Here is a 27,116-nt window from a genome sequence, read left to right as displayed (position 1 = left end):
GATATGTACCAGATTATAATGACATAACAATTGAAAACGCAACATTTCCTACCACAAAAAATACACATCACAGCTAATGACATAATATAACAGATCAATCAAAACTAAAAAGAAAAAAAAAAAGATTAATGTTTTGCAAGAATAACTTTAAGTTGACTTAATACAAAAATAACTTTTATGTTTGTTTAGTTCATTACTTTGAAATCTGGGTTAATCATTGCCTTGGTTCGAAGCCGAGTTGGTAAACCCCTTGAAATATCTTTCTTAACAGACGTATTCTGTTACTGTTGATAGAATAGCAAAACGTGACGGAAAACCGGAGTTATTATCCCCCCCCCCCCCCAGACACTCAGACTTCTCTTCTGTGCACAGATGAAACGAAACATGTGTCAGGCCTGCGTTTGACGAAATCGTCAACATTTAAAATTCATCGAAAGCGAGGATATTATAATTAACACGCGTTTTAAGGAGATGTCGCTGAACTTATACTTATGACGGTTTCCTGGAACGGTGCCCAGACCGACCAGAGACCGATCACGAAATTACATTTATACACAGAATGGAAAAAAAATAGTCGATTTGGAAAGGTTTTATATGGGGGCAAAATAACATAGGGCGTCCTCAAAGGGCCACCGTTTGTAACTGTAGAGAGGAAAACGAGTTTATTATTGAAAATAAAAATTAACTGCCAGTTATCGATGTCCACTCCTTAATGCTAACCAAAAGTTAAAATAAAGCAATCAGCATTGCATAATTATCTTTGTGTTTAGCGATTTCAGTTCTCCAAAAGTCTTCAGATGCTTTAAGAATCAAATACATGTACAATGAAAAACGTCATGATCATTATAGCATCTTACATATTTATATTTGTGTAAGATTAAGCATGAGCAGTTACACGAGTAGAAAGGTAAAGGAAATACATAATCTGACAAAGCAAATTGCTGGGTGATGTTTGATAAAATCTTTAGTACAAAGCTGTAAATCACACTTTTCAGAATAACAAAAACACAACTTATATTTTTCCATTTTCATGGGTTTAGATAGGATTGACACAAATGTGAACTAAACAGAATGGAAACAAAAAAGCGAAATATCTAAAAAAAACTAAATTAGTCGGGTATCCAGAAAAGTTCCAAGCCATTTCTTCCAAATACTTTGCCAGACATAGAAAACAGAAAACAACATATCAAAGTGAAAACTTAAACCCTTTTTTTGCATTTGCTTTTACAATACTTTTGCAACTTACATCATACAATCAAAAGGTCTACTTTCATAAGTCTTAAACTCTTTAGTACACAACTAGAGAAATTGTAAGAATTATAAATTAATATGAAAAAATTGCATTTCCTCTCATAATTTCGGGTAAAATATTAAAAATAGATTGAATAATCGGACAATGATCTGAAATGCATTGTAGAAACTAAAGGATAAATAGTCTTACTAAGATGATTATGTCCTACTGTAAAAAATACATCATGTATACATTTATAACAGCTACCACAAACGTCACATTCATATATACAGTCGTCATCAACAACAAAATGTTGAAAGATATACATATGAGAAGTATATTGAAAGAAAGATTATTTGTATAGAAAGGTTCAATCATTCAATTTGATCTACGTGATCTAGGAATATCATTTCTAAAAAATGTATTCACCTAAACTCCCATTTCATCTAGTTCAAAATAAAACTGATTCTACTGGATGTTATATAAACTTATTTGATGAAGTCACAGAAACAGGTCTGTTCGAAGGTTTTAAAAAAGGGGGCGGGGGTGGGTCCATTTTCAACGAAATATCATGTTACTCTAATTTGTTTAGCGTGCCCGTTTTGACCAGAAAAAAGGGGTCTAGTCGCACACATCGCACCACCCCCCCCCCCCCCCCCCTCCTCCGTCTTCATACGGGCCTGAAGACAGTGGTATCATACAATGCAAGAAATAGGGAGTCATCCATTATTTTCAGTGGAATATATGCAGTCTATCAGGAGTGCAGAAAGCGATCTCTCCTGATCGGTACTGACGGAGATAGTACCAATTCCCTTTGTGCTTTTCAATCTTGTAATCAATGATAAGGCTCTGGACATGCTTCAGCTCGTTAGTGTACTCATCAATGCTGATCAAACCTACATTGTGCTTCACGTTGGCTATCAGGACTGTATTCCATTGAGACACAGCGGCATGTAGATTACCACCTATTCCCGTCAATTTATATTTTACAACACCTTGTTTGTCAATCAATCGTATTGTATTACCAGATGTGGTAATCAGGTAATCATTATAACTAGAAATCTGCTGAGGTGTATAACCATTACATGGTATCTCCCTGATCGCATTCCCACCTGCTGGTGAGAATACCTGGATCTTCTTTGCTTTCTTGTAGCTAACATAGATTTGATCATTACCGTCTACAGTGAGGTCACTAAATCCTCCTTCATTGCGACTCAGAGTCTCAAACATTACATTCAACTTTGTGTACTCTAGTGTGTACAGCGTGACATAGTTTGAGTGATCAAGTATGACATACCGATCATCAGAGAGGAATCCCAATCCACGAATCACCACTTGTTTGAAAACTTTCTGTTGGATCTTGCCATCAGCAGAGAAGATATCCACGCCACTTGTACTATATCCCACTGCCATCCTACCGTCTGGTGTACTAACCATGGCATTCATTCTATTCTCAGCAGGCAAAGCGATGTTATTTGCAACTGCATTTACGATCTTACCGAGAGTTAGCTCGTCCATTCCAACGTTTCTCATAAAAGTGACGCTTTCCCCTTTCTTGCTCGATTGCATCGGCTGCTTGTAGTCAGGATCTTCTTGTTTCAAGGCCTCTTGTAAGTCATGACATAGAATGTCGTGTGCAGCCAAAGCATCCATATCTAACGGTATCTTTGTCCTATTGGTTACCACGTCAGCTATAGTAGTCAAGTGAGTGATGCGCTTCTGAGCTGATTTCTTCATTTCGTCCAGTTCCTTCTCTACTTCTTCGGTCTTGACCTTCACTTCACCAATGAGGATTTCTTTCTTCTTTGTTAACTGCCGGACTGATTCTTCAAATGCTTTGTTGATATCATCTGTACACTGCTTCTGAACATTGCTCACACGCTCCTTCTGTTTATCAATGAAATCTACATATTTCTGAAAGCAAGAGCGTCTCTTGTCCGCCTTGGATTTGAGGTCCTCGATGCTCTTCATATGGCTGCGTTCATAAACAGCTGCCTCGATGATCCGATGTCCTTCGTCTTTATGCTCCATGACAACACACCTGAAGCAGGCAAATCTCCTGCAGTCGGAACAGAAGCACTCCTCATCCTCTTTTGGGTGTTTCCTGCATTTACAATACCTACGTACTGACACCTTCCCTGATTCGATCTCACTCATGGCTAAGACCTCATGACTGATGAAGTCTTGCCACAGAGAGTGTGTGTTGTGACAAGTGATACAGAGATACTTGCCACAGTCTTGACAGTAGACAACAGCTTGCGGCTTGTCCTTGGATTTGCAAATCGAGCAAAACTGATGTTGATTCTTCACGTCCTCTATGAGAGACTTCAAAGCTAGATTTGCAGGTAATTTGCGGACATCTTGGTTTGGGACCTGGGTTTCAGCTCTGCAGACAGGGCATCGGAGCATCTGGTCGTTACCATGGCATTCCAAGAGGTTGTCCAGACAGGCCTTGCAGTAGGTGTGAGAACAAGACAGGATCCTCGGATCGGTGAAGGTATTCAGACAAACAGGACACTCCAGACTCTGAGCAATGACATTCTTTAATGCATCAGCCATGATTCGAATTCTACATGAATACGGGATAAAAGAAAAAGACAAAAACATAATGATTATTATAGCTTTGATTCATATGACGGTTTCTCTTTCCTGCAGAATATAACGCGCACAAAGAATCTTGATAACAAATTATTCATGTTATTCATCAACTAAATGAAGTAATAAAAACTGAAAAAAAAACCCCTCTTTCCATTGTCGGTCTTCAGTCAATGTACATTGTAATTGGGAAAATGACGATGATAATAATGATAATGTAACTGTGTCACATCCGTAGATGAGTACGGAAAGACCACCACATTGGAAAGACGCCAAAGAAAAAGGATTAACATTTGTAGTATACTTTTTAATCCTTGACTGCTACAAGAAAATGCCTCCGCTATGGAATCTTTTGTCTTCATCAACAAATTTTCGTTAAACCAATAGGATCAATCCCAATGATTGTTATCGATAGCTTTTTCAGGGAAGCACCCGATTTTCCAAAGAAAGTATACTATTCATTTTTCTGAAAGAAAATGTTTAAATGAAAATTCCGGACTAAAACATGAACAAAGAAAATAACTTTTAAAACTTCCGTTTCATATTACCGTAGATACAAAGCTATAAGCTTTACAATTCAAAATCCTTAATGATTTGATCGCTACCAAAGTTACAGATACAGAGCGTTCCTTACGTAAAAGGTCACCCGAAACCTTGGTACACCTTTTCTTTTCCTGTCATTCTGGAATGAACTCAGCTTCTTTTTTGCAGAATTTGATCTCTCACCCTATTTAATAGAAATGCATGTTCTCTGTCGTATATATAAGCCCCATAGTTCTAGAAATATCTATCCCTCGAACTTTCTGCTGCTGTTAAGTAAACAATATATTTTCAGGTGTCTGTGCGGCGTTACAAAGCCTACTCTCAGTCACTTTTGTAAAAACAATTATTTTATCGTTCGAATCTGCACATTATATTGCACAAAGGAAAAACAATTAGTCATCCATGCTGCCAAGTGGGCAAACATTTGAACACCATTACGGGTCAGAAGGAATGAGAGGTTGCGTTTAATATCTTTTCTTTCATTTGGCCAGGTACCTGCTCTTTGAATAATTTTATGATGAGCATTGTTTATCTCTGGTTGTTTCTTGATGTGCTTGTAAGTGTCTAGGCGTCAGCCTTATAAAGTTATATACAACAATTTAAAACGTAAATATTGCAAAATTGTCACTGCATTTCATTTTCCCTCATTACATATCGATCAGTCTAGGTGTTAAATCCAATCAGTAAACATGTACAATTTATACTTTTACATTGTAATGGTGAACTGGTCATAAGTGGTACTATAAACATGACTGTATTTAGTCTGTTCATTTATTTTTAGTGACTGGGAATTCCCACTAAACTTTGGCAGACAACCAAATTAAGATCGCCCAACAAAACCTCGATCTAAGATTTGTTAATCACGTAAGCTGAAATGTTTACCATGTGTATTCATATCTACCCAATTAAAAGGTAATAATAATAGTTCAATACACATTTTTCATATTTCTAATCACAATAACATACCAAAATCGTCACCCCCCCCCCCCCCCCAGGACAGACGTATATGAACGATATCAATATGATCACAAGTTTTCTAATGCGACAGACGTTACTTCCGGGTTCATGATCAAGTACATGAAAAATCTTAGGAGCGGGTTTCAAAATCTGTTTTGTTAAGGGGTGCAGCCTATCAGTTCTTAATGCTTTACCAAACGTAGTCTAAACACACACCATTCTCATATTGCCTTAGCTCAATCGCTCTCCATTAGTCATCTCCAGGACATCAAGACCACTCAATTCAACAGTATGTAGAGTTCAGAACCAGTCTAACTATTTCAGTCTAAGGAAAATTATGATTTTATAAACCAGATAAAAACATAGCCTCAAAGTTTTCGGGAGTCTGCCTGATATAGTATTAATACGCCAATGTAAAATAGAAATATTCAAAAATGTAACCAAATTACTTTTAGTAATGGCAGACACATATTAATTCACTCACCTCTTTATCTGTAATTACGTATCGGTCTAGGTGTTATCATATAAAATCAGTAAACATGACTGCTCTTTGCCTTTGCAATGGACTGGTACACTGATCATAAACATTGCTTTATACATGTATGTATTCAGTTTGTCAATCTACTTTTAGGTACTGGGAAAACCCAACAACCTTTGACAGTACAGACAAGCAGATTGAGTTTCCAATCGTCCAAAAAGTAATCGCCCAATAAAAAAAAATCGAAATCGGAGGTGGCGCTAAACATGCTAAACACATCCGGAAGAAAGAACAGCTAAAAAGATATTTAATCTTAGATGTTTAAATTTATTGGACTGTTCATCATGATCTGGTTCAGAGAGCTAATAGGTTGTTCGATTTATTACAGTTTTAGCTTGTTTACGGGATGTTTTGCCATAATTTCATAGGCCTACTAGACATGGGGGTAATGGTGCTGCGCCCACCTTGCCCCCCGGATTTTAAAATGCCATATTATGTATTCGGGCAATGGCACATTGATTCTGCCGGTTGCGTACTATTCCAAGAGCCTATTATTCTATTTATATGTTTATACTTTAGTTGTATGTCCTGATATATTATTTTTTTTAAACAGGTCAGTTTCAATGCAGAGTAACCCTGTTTTTTTCATTCCTTCATTATTTTTCAGGTCAACAAAATGAAAATTCTCAAGTGAAAACAAATGTAAATACATTATGTCAAAATCCATTTTAAGAGCGTGTTAAAGGACAAGTCTATTCCAAAAATAACTTACTTTCAATAGAAGCAAAAAAGGTTTGAGCAATATCGGATAACTAATAAGAAAGTTATGAATTTTGAAAAAGTATGTATAACTATGGAACTACCCCCAGACAACTACCCCCTACAGCAACCATCTTCTAGGACAACTAACACCCGGACAACTATGGTATCAACGTAGCCCTTATAGAAAAAGGATTCTTTAAGACACTGATATCAAGTAAAAAAAATCTTCACAAATAATCTAGACAAGGCCTGGCAGAAAATCGGAATACATAGAAGAGGGCTTCCAAAAGTGTACGTTTCTACTGGAGGAAAGGTGTTTATTAAAGAGGAAGTCCACCCTGATATGAATTTGGATTTAAAAGAAGCAGAAAATGAGAGGAACAGGCCAGTGGAAGTACGCGTGTTATGTACTTAAATCATATTACGTAACATCTATTGTTAGGGATGTATGTTCTTGTTATAACAATGTTTAACTTCTAATTCATTGTTGGATGTGCAACGCGAATAGAAATTCAAATTTAATTCTATTCTTAATAAAGATGCATGTCGGGTGTTCTTGCTTGAACTAATATATATATATAATATTTAAAGTTCCTAATTTCCTTTGTGCTAAATAACAAGGAAAAGTAAATTTTCTTAAGCCTGCATGTCATTACCCTCCTAATACTGCGACGTGATGTAGTAAGAATTGCACATATTTGGGCATTCTGGTGTAGCTGTGAAGTTCCTTTCACCATGCATCTAGAAATGGAAAGAAGTTTCCGAAATAACACAACTCCGGAGCTGACGTGCATCAAAGTGCCACCCAATCTAACACAAAATAAGCAAATATTCAATAATATGAGAAGTATTTCACTTTAGATCTCGAAATGTTGAGAAGCTCTAGAAGTAATGTAGGCCCGGAGATGGAGACAGTACTGGCATTTGATATTTCGTAAAATGAGTGAAAATGATGGACACCTGATCGTAGATGAGACGAGATAAACCACACAAAACACCTTGACGCCATGCAGAGTGATGCCAATCCCAACTCCGGTTTAAACCCGATGCACTTCCGATCAAGCAACCGCTTTCGAGTGGTGGTAGATCAGCCGCTAGAGCCGGGGGTGGTATGGGGCAGATGACTTTTCGGTCACGAGCTATATATATTGGTGTGAAAACGCTCAATTACTCTGCTCGCGTATTCTACTTGTGTGTTGTTTTTGTTTTGCTTTGTTTTTAATTCACACCCCCGATTTCGTTGGCGGACATATTATGCTCAGTTCAACTAAGATGGAATGTGTGTTTGTGTGTGTGTGTGTGTGTGTGTTTGTGGGAGGGGCGCGGGTGGACATCGTCTCTTGCCCGAAAATGAAATTAAATATAATTTCCACACCGACTTACAAGCTCATACATATTTTTTTGCAAAGCGATATTTCTACTTTCCTCCCGTAATTAACATGATTATCATGAATTTTACCCATTTCCACTTCAACTTCCGCACCAGAGACAGCATGAGATTGTACCGATTACAAAAATTAGGGAGTGAGACCAATTCAATTTTTCTACATTATGTCTACCCCTTTTAAGTCATCGAATCATTATCATATTTACCATCATCGTCGTCATTAACATCATCATCAATACCACCACCAACATCATCATCATCATCATCTTCATCATCATCATCATCATCTTCATCATCATCATCATCATCTTCATCATCATCATCATCTTCATCATCATCATCATCATCATCTTCATCATCTTCATCATTATTATCATCATTATCATCATTATTATCACCACCACCACCATCTTTATCATAATCGTTATGATCATCATTCTCATTTATCATCATCTCCATCATCGTGGTCTTCGTCGTCATTATCAAACAATAATGAATGCTTTGTGAATTGTATGATACATTGTACCTTAAAACACTGCTATCTCCTCCTCCTCCTCTCCCTCTCTCTCTCTCTCTCTCTCTCTCTCTACATTCTATGTTATGTATCATCCTCTTCTTTTGTTGGTCTTTTTTGCTGTTGTTGTTCTTCTTGTTCTTGTTCTTGTTCTTCTTGTTCATGTTCTTGTTCTTGTTCTTGTTCTTGTTCTTGTTCTTGTTCTTCTTCTTCTTCCTCTTCTTGTGTTGACATCTGTCTCCTTCACTCCTGAAGATTCTAGCAGAAGTCTTTTTTTCCATGGAAATGTCTGTCCCCCTTTCCATGGAAACGCCTCTTACCACTTCACAATCATAACAATCGTCCATGAACAATGATATTGCAGGGTAAATAGAGCATGGTTGCTTTCCCAAACCGTGCATTATTGGATCAATTTTAAAACTGGACTGTTCTGACTGCCATAACAAAATACGGTTCGCAATTAAAAGACAATAAAGTTGAGCACTTGAACTGGTATTGCGATTAAATTGAAAATGAAACTGTCTGAACACAATTATGAAGGTTTGTTTATCTATTTCATAATGAATTTTGTACTGTGAAGTATAACAAATAATAATTTAACAAAATTGACACAATCTCGCTAAAAATCTCGAGCACCGCACACATAAATGTGTACATGGGACTATACACAGATGTTTGGTCCAAACCCTTCAGTTAGTTCTCATCATATCATTTCGAATATGAGGGCATTTAAAGAGCAATTCTTTACAGGGGATGATTATCCGCTATGATGTTCTTCCATCCTGATATACAAAGCAGGATATGCTCATAATTATTAAAACAAATCTTTACCAGAATTCAACCCTCTCTTCAATGCTCCCTGTTAACTGGAATGTTTCGGAAAGGGGCTTCTATGCCTATCGGTATGTCTTGGATAATTCCTTCCTATGTATCAACCCCGATGTTCGATGGTAGTTGTCCAGTAAGTAATATATTTCCATATGATCGTTTTTTCCGCTGCTTAATAGGGCTTGGTATTGTTGAATTTGTTTGGATTGTATTTGGTATTTTTCCGCCCGGGGATGAACGCCCTAGACTCGCTTTCGGAGAAAGGTCTGGAAAGAAAATGAATTTCATAAAGAGGTTGAGCTCAGATCATGTCACTCTGCTCAAACAAAGAGTGGAGAATATGAACGGGCTTCTACGAGCAGAACATAACATAATACCACTCCCGGAAGATATCGTAATTATGAGAGAGTAGAAGGAAGGACATCGAAACTTGAATGTCTTTTAAATGTGGACGTGAAGGAAGAGAGAGAGAGAGAGAGAGAGAGAGAGAAAGAGGGAAGACAAAGAAAGAGGGAAGATAAAGAAAGAGGGAAGACAAAGAAAGAGGGGGAATTGAAGAAGAAGGACAAGGAAGAGAGAGAGAGAGCAAGAGAGAGAGAGAGAGAGAGAGATAGAGAGAGAGAGAGAGAGGTGGGGGAAGATAGAAGGGGGTGACATGGGGCACGTGCCCACCCCGCCCCCGCCCCCGCCCCCGCCCCCGCCCCGCTCCATCGACTGACGAAGGGAGACTAATGTGAATGAGAGGACTGTGAGAAAGACAACAATGAAAAGAAGATAATACTACCCACTTCTCGAATACCTATACACCACTATCTCTATTTGCATTATTGGCATTATAATTATGACCCATGCTACGCCATTGCAACTAACCATTCATCGTCCATCTACATTACAATGATCAAGACAGTGTTAGAATCGATCAAAGATGGGTCATTAAAACCATCTGTGAAATATATATAAAGGAATGTGTAAGTATGAAAAGTGAAAAACATATTCCGTGGATGCTTAGAGCGTGCGCTATTATAGTTAATGATGTCCTAAAACTATAACGATTTTAGAAGTAGTATGTTTATATAAACGGTAATTAACTGTAACCGAAAGTGAACTCGGGCACTGTTTCAGTCATCTGATTTCCGCTGTTTCTTCCCTATAATCATCAAATACATAGCAATTAAATAAATGTGTCGACTAGTATGTTTATAACGGTAGTTAACTGTACCGAAAGTAAACCCGAGTACTTTCTTAGTCACCTGATTTCCGCCATTGCTTCCCTTTATCATCGAACATAAAGCATTTATATAAATTGGCCGCCTGAGCGTCCTGAATCTGATACATTTCATCCTCTCAAAGATGATAACGTCATGTATTTGCTATTATGTCTTGAATTCATTGCATTATCGAGAAGTTACAGTGGGGTTTTTTCGCGTGAGAAAGTGTTATTTCTGGAAATGAAAAGTCATTTTCTGCACTGAATCCAAGTATACAAAGTCAACAAAAAATGGAACTCATATCATCGTTATTTCCTTCATCTCCGTTTCATCAGAGTGACCACAACGATTTGCCTGTAATTATCGAAAGTATTCTAATTGGTGTTTACAAAGTAAAGGGGCTCATTAATATTGCACGCGTGTTATATAATAAAAACATATTACGTAATATCTATTGTTAGGGATTTATGTTCTTGTTATAATAATGTTTAATTTTTAATTCATTTTTGGATGTGTAACGTAAATATAAAGGCCTGTTCTAAAAATTCAAATTGAATTTTATCCTACATGAAGATGCATATCGTTTTTTTTTATTGAACTAATGTAATATTTGAAGTTCCGAATTTCCTTTATGCTAAAGAATATGGAAAAGTTAATTTTCTTAAGCCTATCTGTCTTTACCGTCCTTATACTGCGACGTAAAGCAATGAAAATTGCACATATTTTGGGCATTTTGGTCTAGCTGTGAAGGTCACCGAATCATTGCTCTTTTGAACTTAAACACGCCTTGAATACTATCAATCAATCAATCAATCAACGAACCGCTTCAATACAATAGACCGGTTTGCTAATAATATTCGAATTTATGGATTTTTCTTTCCTGGCCGGGACCTAGTGACGAAGTGTAACATTTACCTCTGTGTTATTAATGAATACATGTCAATACTTGGAATCCAGTATGCATACATTATTTGTTGCTCTATCGGGCAAGCCTCGGCATGCATATAGGTTGTCAGGAAAAACCTTTGTTTAAAAAGTATGCATACAATTTGAATATGTTATTAAACCGGTCTATTCAATTCAAGGTCACCCACTCACTTACTCAATCAACCAATCAGTCAATGAATGAACTATATAACCAATCAATTACTCAAACAATCAATTTTACAATCAATAAACTAGTCCATCAATCAAGCAATACTCACTCACTCACTCACTCAATCAGTCGATCGATTAATCACTCACTTAATCAATCATGAATCAAATCAATCACTTAATCAACCAATCAGTCAATGAATAATCTTACCAATTAATTTTTGCAATCAATAAACTAGCCAATAAAATTCCATCGACCTACATGATAAATCAACCAACTACTGCCCACAAGACCGACGGCTCATAAGACCGACCGCCCACAAGACCGACCCCCACATAACACACATGTTGGAGGTTCATCAGACTGACCTTGTTGGTCTTGTGGGCTATCGGTCTACTTGGATGTTCGGCAACTGACCGATTCCCAATCGATCTTTAAATCATTCAGCCAGTCTATCACTCACTCACTCACTTATTCATTCACTCAATCAGTCGCATAATCTATCAGTCAATTTATCACTCATTCATAAACTCACTCACTCACTCAATCAATCAATCACTCAATCAGTAAATTAATCCCTCATTCATTCGCTCAATCACCGAGTCAATCAACCATTCACTCAATTAATCAGTCATTCAGTCATTCACTCATATCCATCACATTCCGGCCACAGCTTTGACAAAGAAAATTGCTGGGTGATGTTTAAAAAAAAAATTAGTACAAAGCAAACATAGAGTGGCTGTAAAATCAAACATTTTTAGATTTTTCTAAAACTTCTAAAAACCGATTTGTCTAATGTTTTGACATTCATTGAAGTTAGTAAGATTCAATTCTAATACATAATATTTTTATTTTTATTGGTTAAGATAGGATTGGCACATATGTCGTTCGACAATGTTAAGGACAGAAACTGAAAAAGATGCGAAAACAAACAAAACGAAAAAAAAAGTGAATAAATGAATCGGGCATTTCTGACAAGTTCAATGCCATTTCTCCTGCGTACTTTGCCAGACGGAAGTAAACATAGAAAACAAAACACAATATATAAAAGTTTCCATGAAAACATAAATCCTTATTTTGACATTTGCCTTAAAAATACTTTTGCAACATACATCTTCTAATCAATAGGTCAACTTTTAACAATCTTAAACTCTTTAGTACACAACTAGAGAAATTGTAAGAAATAGAAATTAATATGAAAAGTGGCATTTCCTCTCAGGATTCTTGGTAAAATATCAAACTAGTTTGAATAATCGGCTATGATCTGAAATGCATTGTAGAAAATGAAGGAAAAATATTCCATTACTAGGCTGTTTATCTCCTACTGTAAATTAATCTTTAAGTCCACAACAATGAATTTGTGTACATCAGTTATACATTTATAACAGCTACCAAAAAGTCACATTCACATGTAGGTTAATTTTCATATGTTAGAAAGGTTCAATCGTTTAAATTGATCTACATGATCTAGGAATATCGTTTCTAAAACAGTCACAAAAACTCCATTACACATGGTTCAAGATAATTATGACTGATTCTACTGGATGTTATAAACACTTTATAAAGTCATAGAAACACAAGGCCTGTAATAGAAGCTTTTGAAGGGGGGGGGGGGGGGCGAGGAGGGGTCATTTTTCAATAATATATGTTACTCTTTTTACCGGAAAAAGAAAGGTCCGATCCCATCCTCCCCCCCCCCCCCGTCTTCCTAGCGGCCTCAAGACAGTGGTATCATATACTGCAAGTAAGGATTCATGATAGTCATCATCCGTTGTTTTCAGTAGAATATATAGAGTCTATCAGGAGTGCAGAAAGCGATCTCTCCTGATTTGTACTGCTGGAGATAGTACCACGCTTCCTCGGGCTTCTCAATCTTGTAATCACCGACGAGGTTTTGGACATGCTTCAGCTCGTTAGAGTACTCATCAATACTGACGAAACCTTCATCGTGCTTCACGGTGGCTGTCAGGATTGTATTCCCTTGAGACACAACAGCACGTACAAAATCACCTGATTTCGCTAATTCATATTTTACATCACCTTGCTTGTCAATCAATCGTATTGTATTACCAGATGCGATGATCAGGTAATCATTATAACTAGTAATTTGCACAGGAACATACCCATCGCATGGTATCTCCCAGATTGCCTTTCCCCCTGCTGGTGAGAACACCTGGATCTTCTGGGCATTCCAGTAGCTAACATAGATCTGATCATCATCGTCTACAGTGAGGTTAGCAATTCCACCTTCAACGCTACTTAGAGTCTCAAACCTAACTTTCAACTTTGTGTACTCTAGTGTGTATAGTGTGATATTGTTTGATGCATCAAGTATTACATACCGATCATCAGAGAGGAACCCTACTCCAAGAATCTCCACATGTTTGAACACTGTCTGCTTGATCTGGCCATCAGCAGAGAAGATCTCCACGCCACCTGTTCTACATCCCACTGCCATCCTACCGTCTGGTGTACTAACCATGGCATTCATGCTATCCTTAGAAGGCAAAGCGATACTCTTTGCAACTCCATTTACGATCTTACCGAGAGTTAGCTCCTCCATTCCACCGTTTCTCTTGAAAATGATACTTTCCCCTTTCTTGCTCGACTGCATCGGCTGCTTGTAGTCAGGATCTTCTTGTTTCAAGGCCTCTTGTAAGTCTTGACGTAGAGTGTCGTGTGCAGCCAAAGCATCCATATCTAACGGTATCTTTGTCCTATTGGTTACCACGTCGGCTATGTTGGTCAAGTGAGTGATGTGCTCCTGAGCCGATTTCTTCAGTTCGTCCAGTTCTTTCTCTACTCCTTCGGTCTTACCCTTGACTTCGCCAATAAGGATTTCTTTCTTCTTTGTTAACTGCTTGACTGATTCTTCATATGCTTTGTTGATATCATCTGTACACTGCTTCTGAACATTGCTCACACGCTCCCTCTGTTCATCAATGAAATCAACATATTTCTGAAAACAAGAGCGTTTTTTTTCCGCCGTGGATTTGAGGACCTCGATACTCTTCATATGGCTGCTCTCATAAACAGCTGCCTCGATGATCCGATGTCCTTCGTCTTTATGCTCCATGACAACACACCTGAAGCAGGCAAATCTCCTGCAGTCGGAACAGAAGCACTCCTCATCCTCTTTTGGGTGTTTCCTGCACTTACGGTATCCACGTACTGACACCTTCCATGATTCGATCTCACTTATGGCTATGACATCATGACTGATGAAGTCTCGCCACAGAGAGTGTGTGTTGTGGCAAGTGATACAGAGATACTTGCCACAGTCTTGACAGTAGACAACAGCTTGCGTCTTGTCCTCGGATTTACAAATCGAGCAAAATTGATAGTGATTCTTCACGTCCTCTATGAGAGACCTCAAAGCTAGATTTGCCGGTAATTTGCTGACATCTTGGTTTGAGACCTGGGTTTCAGCTCTGCAGACAGGGCATCGGAGCATCTGGTCGTTACCATGGCATTCCAAGAGGTTGTCTAGACAGGCCTTGCAGTAGGTGTGAGAACAAGACAGGATCTTGGGATCGGTGAAGGTATTCAAACATACAGGACACTCCAGACTCTGAGCAATGACATTCTTTAATGAATCAGCCATGATTCGAATTCTACAGGAATATGAGATAAAAGAAAAAGACAAAACATAATGATAAGTGTAGCTTTGATTCATGTAACGGTATTAAGAGGAGTGTTTTATCGTTTTCCTCACGTCTTTTCCCTGCATAATATAACGCGTACAAAATATGATATTCCGTTTTATGTTGATAACAAATTATTCATGTTATTCATCAACTGAATGAAGTAATACAAAATGAATTTAGAAAAAAAAAACTCTTTCCATTGTCGCTCTTCAGTCAATGTGCATTTTAATGGGGAAAATCAAGATCTGTGTCACATATGTTAGATGAGTAAGGAAGACCACTACGTTGGAAAGACGCAAAAAGTGATCGCCAATAAAAAACTCGATCTCGGAGATGGCGCTAAACATGATAAACAGATCCGGAAAGGGGAATGATAAAAAAGTTATTCGATCTTAGATCTTTACATTTATTGGACTATTCATCATCTGGTTGAGAGAGCTCAGAATTCGTTCGATGTATTATAGTTTTAGGTTGTTTATTTTTATGGGCTGTTTTGCGGCCATAGTCTCATAGGCCTACAAGACAAATGGGATCGAAAGTGCTGCGCCCATACCCCCTCCCCCCAAAATTTTAAAGGTGCAAATAATGTATTCGGGCAAGAGCAATCGACACCTGATTCTGGTAATTGTGTAGTATTCAACAACCTACAGTCCTATTCAATTGTTCATACTTGTTTGTATTAGTTTCATGTCAACAAAAATAAATACTGAAGTGACAAGAAATGTTAACACATAATGACCAGAGCCATATGAAGAGAGTGTTAATTTGTACTTAATAAAGAAGGTGTAAATCATTAAAGTATAGCCTTGTGTCGGATACCCCCTTTAAAACAATACATTGCAGAGAAGAATAGACGAAGAAAGGGAAAATGAAATAAAAGGAAAATAAATTTAGAATATGGAAGTTGGAAACGGTTACATAATAGCTAGCCGATAACTGAGCTGTACAAAAGTTACTATAAATATTATACAAACAATGAATGGTTATGAGTTTAATAGTGCGAATATTTTCAACGAATGAAAATATTTGAACTATTGAATAAATGAAAAACATTCATTATTTGTTGTATACAACATCGAAGAAGATCTAATAGAACGTTAATCAACAAATTATGCTTTAAATACTCCTTATATTAAAGATAAATTAAAGTTGGAGTCAAGCCTTCTCGATTACATGCATTCAGATTGCCTTCGCGTCAGATACACGCAGGGATACGCGCACGGCAGAGAGGTACGCAGTCTGCATATAACCAAAAATGCACGCCCGTGCACACAGCAGTGGCGGATCCAGGGGGGGGCCGGAGGGCCCGGGCCCCCCCTTGAGAAAATATTCATGTAAAATCACGTGATTTTTACCTTTTTTGGGGGTTGGGCCCCCCCCCCCTCGCTCAAGGGGGGGGGGGGGGGGTGCAAATTGAATTTTTTTTGAGGATCAAAAAAAAAATGTGCTCACAACCCCCCCCCCCCCCCCCCCCCCCCCCACTGAGCGAACTTTTTGGCCGGCGCGTTTTTTCAAATTTTCGGGAGCAAAAAAAAAAAAAAAAAAAATTGTGCTCTGTACCCCCCCCCCCCCCCCCCCCCCCCCCCCCCACTGAGCGACTTTTCGGCCGGCGCGATTTTCAAATTTTCGGGAGCAAAAAAAAAAAAAAAGTTGGGCCCCCTCCCCTAAGAAATCCTGGATCCGCGCCTGCCTCACAGTAACGAGGACATTGCTTAGCCACTGAATCATGACTTTACGCAGCGGGGCGAGGGTACGTCGTCACCCCCACAAATACAAAAAAAGAAGAAAATGCTAACAAATTATCAATAATCATTGCATTTTCCCCCGGTCCCTAACAGGAAAAATTCCTCTGTAGGGCCATGCATTATGGTTCAAGGTGATTTTCTTCCCTTATCTCGTTCAACCTTTTTTTGAAGTCATTCTCCGAAACTGCACCACATCTATACAACTCCTCTAATCTATCTCTCAAGCTCTCCTTTTTCTCCTTCTCTGACTTCAGCTTGTCCTCGGGGGTAATTTTCCGGGGAGTGATTGTCTTGGAGGTAATTGTCCTGATACGCACCTTAAGTACCCCACCACATTTCAACATTCAAAACAACTTTAGCTTACCTTTACTATCCGAACCACAGATGAAAAGGTCCTACACCGGTATTAAAGTGTTCATGAGTTTGTTTAATGTTTTCCCAAAACTGAGACCCAGGGATAGTGCCGTAACAAGATGAAAAGAACTCGTGGTTAACATGGATCATATCGTCCGACCTTATCCGGTATAGAAGTTCACAAGCTCAACTAGGCGGGTTTAACTGGTATGATATCAAAAAATCGGTCCTCCTTGCATGCTCGAAACGTAATCTTTATCAATGTGAGCATTTAAGACCTAGTAAACAATGGAGGGATGAAGGTGGTGGAAGTAAGGTTCATAGTCTGAAGTCTGAGTGTCCGAATCTCTGATGATACCAAACTACTTAATGGTTTTTTGTTGATTGGTAAGTCAACAACGGCGGATCAAGCAATTGTAGCTTTTGAATTTTAACGAGTTTGTGCGAGTACTTGAACTCTTAATGTAAATATTATGTACAAGTCAACTTTTATTCCACTTAACATATTAAAAAAGCCTATGTAATTAACAAATCGTCTGATTTGTTGTGTACGTGTGTACTACATGGGGGTGACAATATTATAACATGACATTTTGCTAGCCTGAAGCAAAGTTCAATAAACTAACAAAACCACATAGAGTCAGATGATACACTGTCTTGATCTTTGTTCATGCCATCTTTTTGAGAGGCAGAAGGGCATTACTTCGATGTAAAATGATATGAGTTAACGACCTTCTGGCTTCAACAGAAGATTGATTGCATTTTGTTTTTTGTTTTTATTTCACATTGCCAGTTTGACATAGAAAGTACGTCAGAAACGAGAGTTCGAAGATGTCGTGTCTTATCTTGCGCTTCAATGAGAAACAAAAAATCAGCAAAACATTATTCTGAATGCCTAACTGTTCAACCAAGGAAAGGATCGAGATACCCGTTTGTGAGGAAGACATCTGATGTGTCAAATCTCAAATTACATTCTTATTAGTAAAAAAACATTCCAACTATTACACCAGTCATGAACTTTGCACGACCGTTTATAATCTTATAAACATTATTGAAACAGAGGCAAGTGTAAAGATTGGACGTAGGTTTTACCAATAGAGTAGGCCAACCATTTTAACCAAAATATGCAATTCATGAAATTGTTTCGGTATATTTCTTACACAATACCATGTACAAAGATCATTAATATTAATAGATAATCACAACGGTGATCGTGTAGCATATGACTGTCGAGTGAGTTTGCAGTTAGCTATTTATTGGTTCATAATTATCGGCAGAAAAACGTACATTATTAAGAATTTTGGAGGTCAACCGGCAGCGTGCATGTGGTACAAAATGCAAATAAATTATTTTCATTAAACGGTTTAATATTAACTTTAAGTATTACGATGTTTTAATTATTGACATAAATTATGTGAGCGATAACCTGCACAGGAATATTGATAGTGGTAAATTAACAGGGATGGTATTCTTTAGATATACGAAAGTCCTTAAATTTGATTACGTTGACCATATAGCAAAATGCTCGAGAAGTTATACACATATGGTGTACGTGGTAACACACTATCGTGGTTTGGATCGTACTTAAAAGGTCGTTAACAGTGCGTACACACTGTCACTGGTGCAAAGTGCAAAATCTGATTTACAGGTTCTCCAGTCAGGAGTACCTCAAGGTTCTATACTCGGACCTATAGCAGCGTAATGCTGCTATAGGTCCGAGTAAAAAAAAAAAAAAAAAAAAAAAAAAAAAAAAGTAATGTACATGCTGCTATACGGAGACCAGTTTCCCTGGTTAAACCTTGGATCCTGCGTCACTAAAGACGGGGAGACGGCACTGGCCTAGGTCGTACCTATCGAGATCGAGCGCAAGGATCCATAGTTCTACCTAGGATATTATGTGGATCAGGTGCATGCTACTTCGATGTTCGGCAACTGACCGATTCTCAATCGATCTTTAAATCATTCAGTCAGTCCATCAATCAAGCATTCACTCACTCAATCAATCGATTAATCACTTACTTAATCAATCAGTAATTCAACCAATCACTCAATTACTCACTCACTCACCCATTCACTCGTTCATTCACTCAATATATCACTCAATCAATCACTCACTCAATTAGTCAATCGATTATTTAATCAATCGATTATTCACTCGATCAATCAGTCGATCGATTAATCACTCACTTAATCAATCTGTAAATCAATCAATCAATTAATCACTAACTCACTCATTCACTCATTCATTTACTTTATCAATAAATCAACCACTTAAAGATAAACTCCAGTACTGGTAAAAAAATAAAAATAATTCTCACAGAATCAAACGAAACTCACACTGAATGTTCAAGATTACAAATAAATGACATGTGCCAAACAATTTTGGAAGAAAATGTATACTGGCTGAGTAATGAGCATAGAAAGACAAGGAAATCAAGGTAGTACTAGCCCCGACACCATGTGTGTTGTCCCATATATAGCTTTCTATGTGAGTGCTTGTTACTTTACCAAGACTCGGTCAAATTTATTATGATTTTGATGACTCCAGAACCTTGCAGTGCACACCAATACTTACATGCTACATGATCAACTGTTTCTGATCCTTTCCACACCTTTTCTTTCACAATGCAATCGCATTACCAGTACTAAAGTTTATCTTTAACCAGTCAATCAAACAGTCAAGCAATAAATCATCGGGTCAATCAGTCAATCAATCATAACTTCAATCAGATCAAATTTCCAGAAAACAATAAAATAATCTAGTACGGAGTACACGTGCCCCCCCCACCCCCCCCCCCCCCAATCAAATGTGATAACTTACTTTTTAGGGGATGAACGTCAGATAATTTGATTTGTGCCTCCCCCCCCCCCCCCCCCCATCCGAAAATCATCCTGTATACACCACAAGTTTATATCCTATTTTGCAAATAAATGTAAAATGTTTTATTAATAATTACTGTCTTGTTTCAATTCAATTCGTTTCAATATTGCAATAAAATAAAAAAATAAACATACATACATGTACATGGAATTATATATTGTTACATACAAATAATATAATACATGGATATACATTGGAACAAGAATATCAGAGTTGCTTCGTAGGTAGCAGCCAGAACAGAAGTGACCTTTGTATAAATGGCCGACCTGAAGAAGATATGTACCAGATAATAATAATAATAATGATGATCTTTTACAGTCCACTCCAAATTTTAATAAGTTAAACCGAAAATGGAAATTCTTTTTGGCCAATTGATCGTGGGCCCGGCAGCCACTGAGCAGCGCCAGATCGACGTTGCTCTATCCCTCAGTGTTGAACGCCAAACAAGGTAGCAGCAACGTCTTTTGGTATGACGCGGCCGGGGCTCGAACCCACGACCTCCCGGTTGTGAGACGGACGCTCTACTGACTGAGCCAACACACCGGTAATAATGACATGATAATTGAAAACCAATCATTTCCTACCATAACAAAATACACATCACAGTTAATGACATAATATAACAGATCAATGACAACTAAAAATAAAACAAATTAAATTAGATTACTGTTTTGCAAGAATAACTTTAAGTTGACTTTAAAAAAACTGTTATGTTTGTATAGTCCTTTAGTTTGAAATCTTGGTTTATCATTATCTTGGTTTGAAGCCGAGTTGTTAAACCCCTTGATTTTTTTTTAACAGACTTCTTCTGTTGCTGTTGATAAAATAGCCTAAACGTGACGGGCAATCGGAGTTATTACCCCCAGACACACAAACTTCTCCTCCGTCCACAGACGAAACGAAACATGAGTCAGGCAAGCGTTTCACGAAACCGTCACAATTTCAAGTTCACCAAAATCGCAGATATTATAATTAACACGCGTTTCAAGGAGATGTCGGTAAACTAATATACTTATGACGGTTTCGTGGAATGATGCTCAGACCGACGTGAGACCGAACACGAAATGACATTTATACACAGAATAGAAAAGAAATGGTCGTTTTAGAAAGGTATGTGAGGTTGTTGTGGAGTCGGTTCGGCCGTTTGACTGCAGTATCATGGTCTAATATATGGAGGCGAAATAACATAGGGCGTCCATGAAGGGCCACTGTTTGTAACTATAGCGAGGAAAACGAGTTTATTATTGACAATAAAAACGAAATCAACTGCCAGTAACCGATGTCCACTGCTTGATACTAACCAAGAGATCAAATATAACAATAAGCATTGCATAATTATCATTGTGCCAGTTTAGCGATTTTAGTTCTCCAAAAATCTTCATATGTTTAAAATTAAGAATCAGATGTACATGTATAATATCATAATCGTTATAGAAAATTTCCTATTTCTAATTCTATATTATTAAGTATAAGCAAACAAAAATGAAAACACAGACAAAACGAAATATCTCAAAAAAAGTAAATGAATTGGTACTTTCAGACAAGTTCCATGCCATTTCTCCCGTGTACTTTGCCAGACGAAAAGTTGACATAGAAAACATAAAACAAGATATCAAAGTCCTTCAGATGAAAACATAAACCCTTATTTTGATATTTACTTTTAAAATACTTTTGCAACTTACATTATACAGTCAAAAGGTCGATTTTCAAATATCTTACACTCTAATACACAACTAGAGAAATTGTAAAAAGTAAAATTAATATGAAAAAAAAGTGGGATTTCCTCTCATAATTCTGCACAAAATGTAAACATTACTTTGAATAATCGTAAAGTGATCTTAAATGCTTTGTTAAAAAATGAAGGAAAGATATTCATAAACAATTCAATCACTAAGATGATTGTAACCTACTGTAAAACAATCTTTGAGTCCACAATAGTGAATTAGTGTCTACACCATTGATACATATATAACAGCTACCAAAAGAGTCACATTCACATGTAGAGTCATCGTCAACATCACAATCTTGAAAGATAAACATATGAGAAGTATATTAAAAAAGTGTTTACTTTTTATATTTAAGAAAGGTTCATTCATTCAAATTGATCTACATGATCTAGGAATGTCATTTCTAAAACAGTCACCACAACTCCATTTCACCTACTTCAAGATATAACTGATTCCACTGGATGATATATACACTTTATGAAGTCCAGAAACACAAGGCTTGTTAGAAGCTTTTGAAGAAAAAAAGGGCGGAGAGGGGTCATTTTTCAACTAAATATTATGTTACTCTTTTTACCAGAAATAAAAAAAGGGCCGGTCGCACACATCACCGGTCTTCCTATGGACCTGAAGACAGTGATATCATTCAATCACTATGAACATGACTGACAAAGAAAGCGGACAAAATATACAGTTCCTCAGGTAGACAAAGGAACATCCCTTCACTGCTATTATGTAAACATGTGTAGAACAGGTGTCACATGCATATTCACCTTTTTACATAATTGCAGTGAAGGGATGTTCCTTTGTCTACCTGAGGAACTGTATATTTTGTCCGCTTTCTTTGTCTGTCATATTCATAGTGAATGTAAGTAATGAGGAGTCATCTGTTAATTTCAGTGGAATATATATAGTCTATCAGTAGTGCAGAGAGCGATCTCTCCTGATCGGTACTGACGGAGATAGTACCAAAAAAACTTGGGCTTCTCAATCTTGTAATCCATGATAAGGCTCTGGACATGCTTCAGCTCGTAAGTATACTCATCAATGCTGACCAAACCTACATCGTGTTTTAACTTGGCTATCAGGATTGTATTCCATTGAGATACAACAGCATATAGATCAACACCTGATTTCGCTAATTTATATTTTACAACACCTTGTTTGTCAATCAATCGTATTGTATTACCAGATGTTGTGATCATGTAATCATTATAACTAGTAATCTGCTCAGGTACATACCCTTCACATGGTATCTCCCTGATCGCCCTTCCCCCTGCTGGTGAGAATACCTGGATCTTTTGAGCTTTCCTGTAGCTAACATAGACATGATCATCACCGTCTACAGTGAGGTTAGCCCATCCACCCTCATCGTGACTCAGAGTCTCAAACATTACATTCAACTTTGTTTGCTCTAGTGTGTACAGTGTGATTTTGTTTGAGCCATCAAGTATAACATACCGATCATCAGAGAGGAACCCTACTCCACGAATCACCACATGTTTCAAAACTGTCTGATGAATCTGGCCATCAACAGAGAAGATATTCACACCACCTATACTATATCCCACTGCCATCCTACCGTCTGGTGTACTAACCATGGCATTCATGCTACCCTTATTAGGCAAAACGATGTTCTTTGCAACTGCATATACGATCTTACCGAGAGTTAGCTCGTCCATTCCAACGTTTCTCTTAAAAGTGACACTTTTACCTTTCTTGCTCGATTGCATCGGCTGCTTGTAGTCGGGATCTTCTTGTTTCAAGGCCTCTTGCAAGTCTTGACATAGAGTGTCGTGCGCAGCCAAAGCATCCATATCTAACGGTATCTTTGTCCTATTGATAACCACGTCAGCTATGGTGGTCAAGTGAGTGATGTGCTCCTGAGCCGATTTTTTCATTTCGTCCAGTTCTTTCTCTATTCCTTCGGTCTTACCCTTGACTTCGCCAATGAGGATTTCTTTCTTCTTTGTCAACTGCTTGACTGATTCGTCACATGCATTGTTAATATCATTTGTACACTGCTTCTGTACATTGCTCACACGCTCCTTCTGTTCATCAATGAAATCAACATATTTCTGAAAGCAAGAGCGTTTCTTTTCCGCCTTCGATTTGAGGACCTCGATATTCTCCATATGGCTGCTTTCATAAAGAGCTGCCTCGATGATCCGATGTCCTTCGTCTTTATGCTCCATGACAACACACCTGAAGCAGGCAAATCTCCTGCAGTCGGAACAGAAGCACTCCTCATCCTCTTTTGGGTGTTTCCTGCACTTACGGTATCTACGTACTGACACCTTCCCTGATTCGATCTCACTTATGGCTAAGACCTCATGACTGATGAAGTCTCGCCACAGAGAGTGTGTGTTGTGACAAGTGATACAGAGATACTTGCCACAGTCTTGACAGTAGACAACAGCTTGCGTCCTGTCCTCGGATTTACAAATCGAGCAAAAGTGATAGTGATTTTTCACGTCCTCTATGAGAGACTTCAAAGCTAGATTTGCCGGTAATTTGCTGACATCATGGTTTGGGACCTGGGTTTCAGCTCTGCAAACAGGGCATCGGAGCATCTGGTCGTTACCATGGCATTCCAAGAGGTTGTCTAGACAGGTCTTGCAGTAGGTGTGAGAACAAGACAGAATCTTTGGATCGGTGAAGGTATTCAGACATACAGGACACTCCAGACTCTGAGCAATGACATTCTTTAATGAATCAGCCATGATTCGAATTCTACATGAAAACGGGATAAAAGAAAAAGACAAAAAAATAATGATTATTGTAGCTTTGATTCCCTCACGTCTTTTTCCTGCAGAATATAACGCGTACAAAATATGACACTCTGTTTTATCATGATAAAAAAATTATCATGTTATTCATCAACTGAATGAAGTAATATAAAACGAATTTAAAAGAACCTTTTTCCATTGTCGCTCCTCAGTCAATGTGCATTATAATGGGGGAAATTATGATGATAGTAATAACAATGCAACTGTGTCACATTATGTTAGATGTGTACGGAAGACCACTACATTTGAAAGACGCCAAGAAAAAGGATTAAGATTGATAGTATACGTTTTAATAATTGACTGCTACAAGACATGCCACCGCTATGGAATAATTGTCTGCATCAAAACTTTCTCGTTAAACCAATCGGATCAACCCCAATGATTGTTATCGATGGCATTTCTAGAGAAGCAGTCGATTTTCTTAAACTAAGTATTAGATACTTGTGACCATTGAACGAAAACAAATATGATACGTGATTTACTTTCAGATGTGATGCAGATAAACATACCTTATTCATAACATAGTTATTCATGACTCTCAAACTTAGTAGGCAACATTTTTTGTATTAAAGCTGATGATGTATCAAAAGCAGTACTCTATATTCATGTACTCATGCACATTGAAATATATTATTTCAAAAGAAATCAGCATGTTGTAGAGAGGAAATTATATAGATTGCTCTGGTTTGGCAGAATCACTAGGTTATATGTTAGCTATGTTTAAGAATCACATTATGACTTGAAATGTTTACCATATGCATTCATATCTATATAACATTGAAAAAAAAAGATCATGAAAAATTTGGCATTTAAGTCACATACCTAAATCGCCGTTTTCCACAGAAGAAACGAACAGTATAGTTATACTTGGTTTTTCATGGCCTTAGCTCAATCTCCATTTATCACGTGAAAGACATCTAGACCGAGACCCTTCTATTCCAGCCGAAGGAAATGTTGGTTTTATGAACCGGATACAAACAAAGCCTCAAAGGTGTCTGGGCGTCAGCCTATTATACAACAATATAAAATGAAAATATCGTAAATTGTCACGGCATTTCTTTGTTAATTGCCTCGATCTTCTTCCCTAATTACATATCGATCAGTCTATGTGTTGCATGTATACTGTATACCTTTACAATATGGTCCACTGAACATACTATAAACATGTACGTTAAAGATAAAGTTGAGTTCTGGTCATGCGATAGCATTGTGAAAGAAACGGTGTGGAATCGATCAGAAAAGGTTGATCAGCTAGCATAATATTTGTGTGTATTGCAAGGTTCTGGAATCATCAAAATGATAACAAATTTGGCCAGGTCTTGGTAAAGTTACAAGCATCGTACACATAAAGAGGTATATGGGACTACACGAACACGTGGCGTAAAAATCCGTCCCGATTTTTACGATTTTACATGCCTTATTTAGAAGATGAAGGCATTTTAAGAGACATGCTTTTCAGGGAGCATGTTTTATCTGATGTTCTTCCACACTTGCATAATAGCAATGATAACGCTCACAAATTATTTTTCACCTCTTCCCAGAACTCAACCTTTTCTTTAAAGACTGGGAATTCCCACCAACCTTTGACAGACAACTCGATTCAGATCGCCCAATAAAACCTCGATCTAAGTTTGCCAAGCGTTTGTATGGAACAAAATGCCCTGCGCCCCCCCCCCCCCACACACACACACACAGATTGAGAGTCAAGTGAATGAACCACTCTACTATACCTCCACAACTACCACACCTATGTTAATCACGTAAACTGAAATGTTAACCGTGTGTATTCATATCTATAACATGTGATAATAATAGTTCATTACAAATTTGTTATTCTAATCATAATAACATACCAAAACCGTCACATTTCCCCCCAGGACAAACAAACACTGATAAGTTATACGTATGAACGATATCGATATGATCACAAGTTTTCTAATGCGACAAACGTTACTTCCAGGTTCACGATCAAGTACATTAAAGTCTTACGGTCGGATTTTAAAGATCTGTTTTGTTATATAGGGGGTTCAGTCTGTTTCTTCATGGTTTACCAAACTGAATCTAAACACACGCCATTCTCATAGTGGTCTTAGCGCATGCGCTCTCTGTTAATCACCTCCAAGACATTATACCACTGAATTCAACAATATGTAGCGTTGAGTTCAGTGATCTAGACCCAGTCTAAGGAAAATGATGACTTTATAAACCAGATTTTTTTTTAAGCCACACAATTGTCCCGGAGTTTGCCTAATATAGTATCAATACGTCAATGTAAAACAGAAATATTCAAAGTGTCGACTAACCGATTTTTTGTTTATAGTAATGACACAGACATTTTAATTCACTCACCTCTTTTTCCGTAACTACGTATCGGTCT

The 27,116-nt window shown here is 37.7% G+C and overlaps 3 protein-coding genes across 3 annotated transcripts; all 3 read right to left on the bottom strand.

The window, feature by feature from the left end:
- Positions 1 to 1,963: 1,963 nt before the first annotated feature.
- LOC105438865 (tripartite motif-containing protein 2-like) lies at positions 1,964 to 27,116 on the bottom strand. Its single transcript, XM_030989901.1, has 2 exons — positions 27,089 to 27,116; positions 1,964 to 3,800 (listed from the first exon to the last, which is right to left on the bottom strand). The coding sequence occupies exon 2, from the start codon at positions 3,788 to 3,790 to the stop codon at positions 1,964 to 1,966; it is 1,827 nt and encodes a 608-aa protein (XP_030845761.1). The 5' UTR covers positions 3,791 to 3,800; positions 27,089 to 27,116.
- Positions 13,377 to 15,203, bottom strand: LOC105438864 (tripartite motif-containing protein 2-like). Its single transcript, XM_030989900.1, has one exon. It carries the CDS (start codon positions 15,201 to 15,203, stop codon positions 13,377 to 13,379), a length of 1,827 nt encoding a protein of 608 aa, XP_030845760.1.
- On the bottom strand, positions 22,847 to 24,673 carry LOC115925869 (tripartite motif-containing protein 45-like). Its single transcript, XM_030989899.1, has one exon. It carries the CDS (start codon positions 24,671 to 24,673, stop codon positions 22,847 to 22,849), a length of 1,827 nt encoding a protein of 608 aa, XP_030845759.1.

Source organism: Strongylocentrotus purpuratus, unplaced genomic scaffold (assembly GCF_000002235.5).
Source record: "Strongylocentrotus purpuratus isolate Spur 01 unplaced genomic scaffold, Spur_5.0 spur5_scaffold_19, whole genome shotgun sequence".
Classification (NCBI taxonomy): domain Eukaryota; kingdom Metazoa; phylum Echinodermata; class Echinoidea; order Camarodonta; family Strongylocentrotidae; genus Strongylocentrotus; species Strongylocentrotus purpuratus.
Note: the sequence above shows the minus strand (reverse complement) of the source record. Positions and strands in the feature narration are given on the sequence as shown.

Bases quoted from the DNA above. Each gene is read 5' to 3' on its own strand.
- LOC105438865 (XM_030989901.1), bottom strand. From the start codon at position 3,790: ATGGCTGATGCATTAAAGAATGTCATTGCTCAGAGTCTGGAGTGTCCT.
- LOC105438864 (XM_030989900.1), bottom strand. From the start codon at position 15,203: ATGGCTGATTCATTAAAGAATGTCATTGCTCAGAGTCTGGAGTGTCCT.
- LOC115925869 (XM_030989899.1), bottom strand. From the start codon at position 24,673: ATGGCTGATTCATTAAAGAATGTCATTGCTCAGAGTCTGGAGTGTCCT.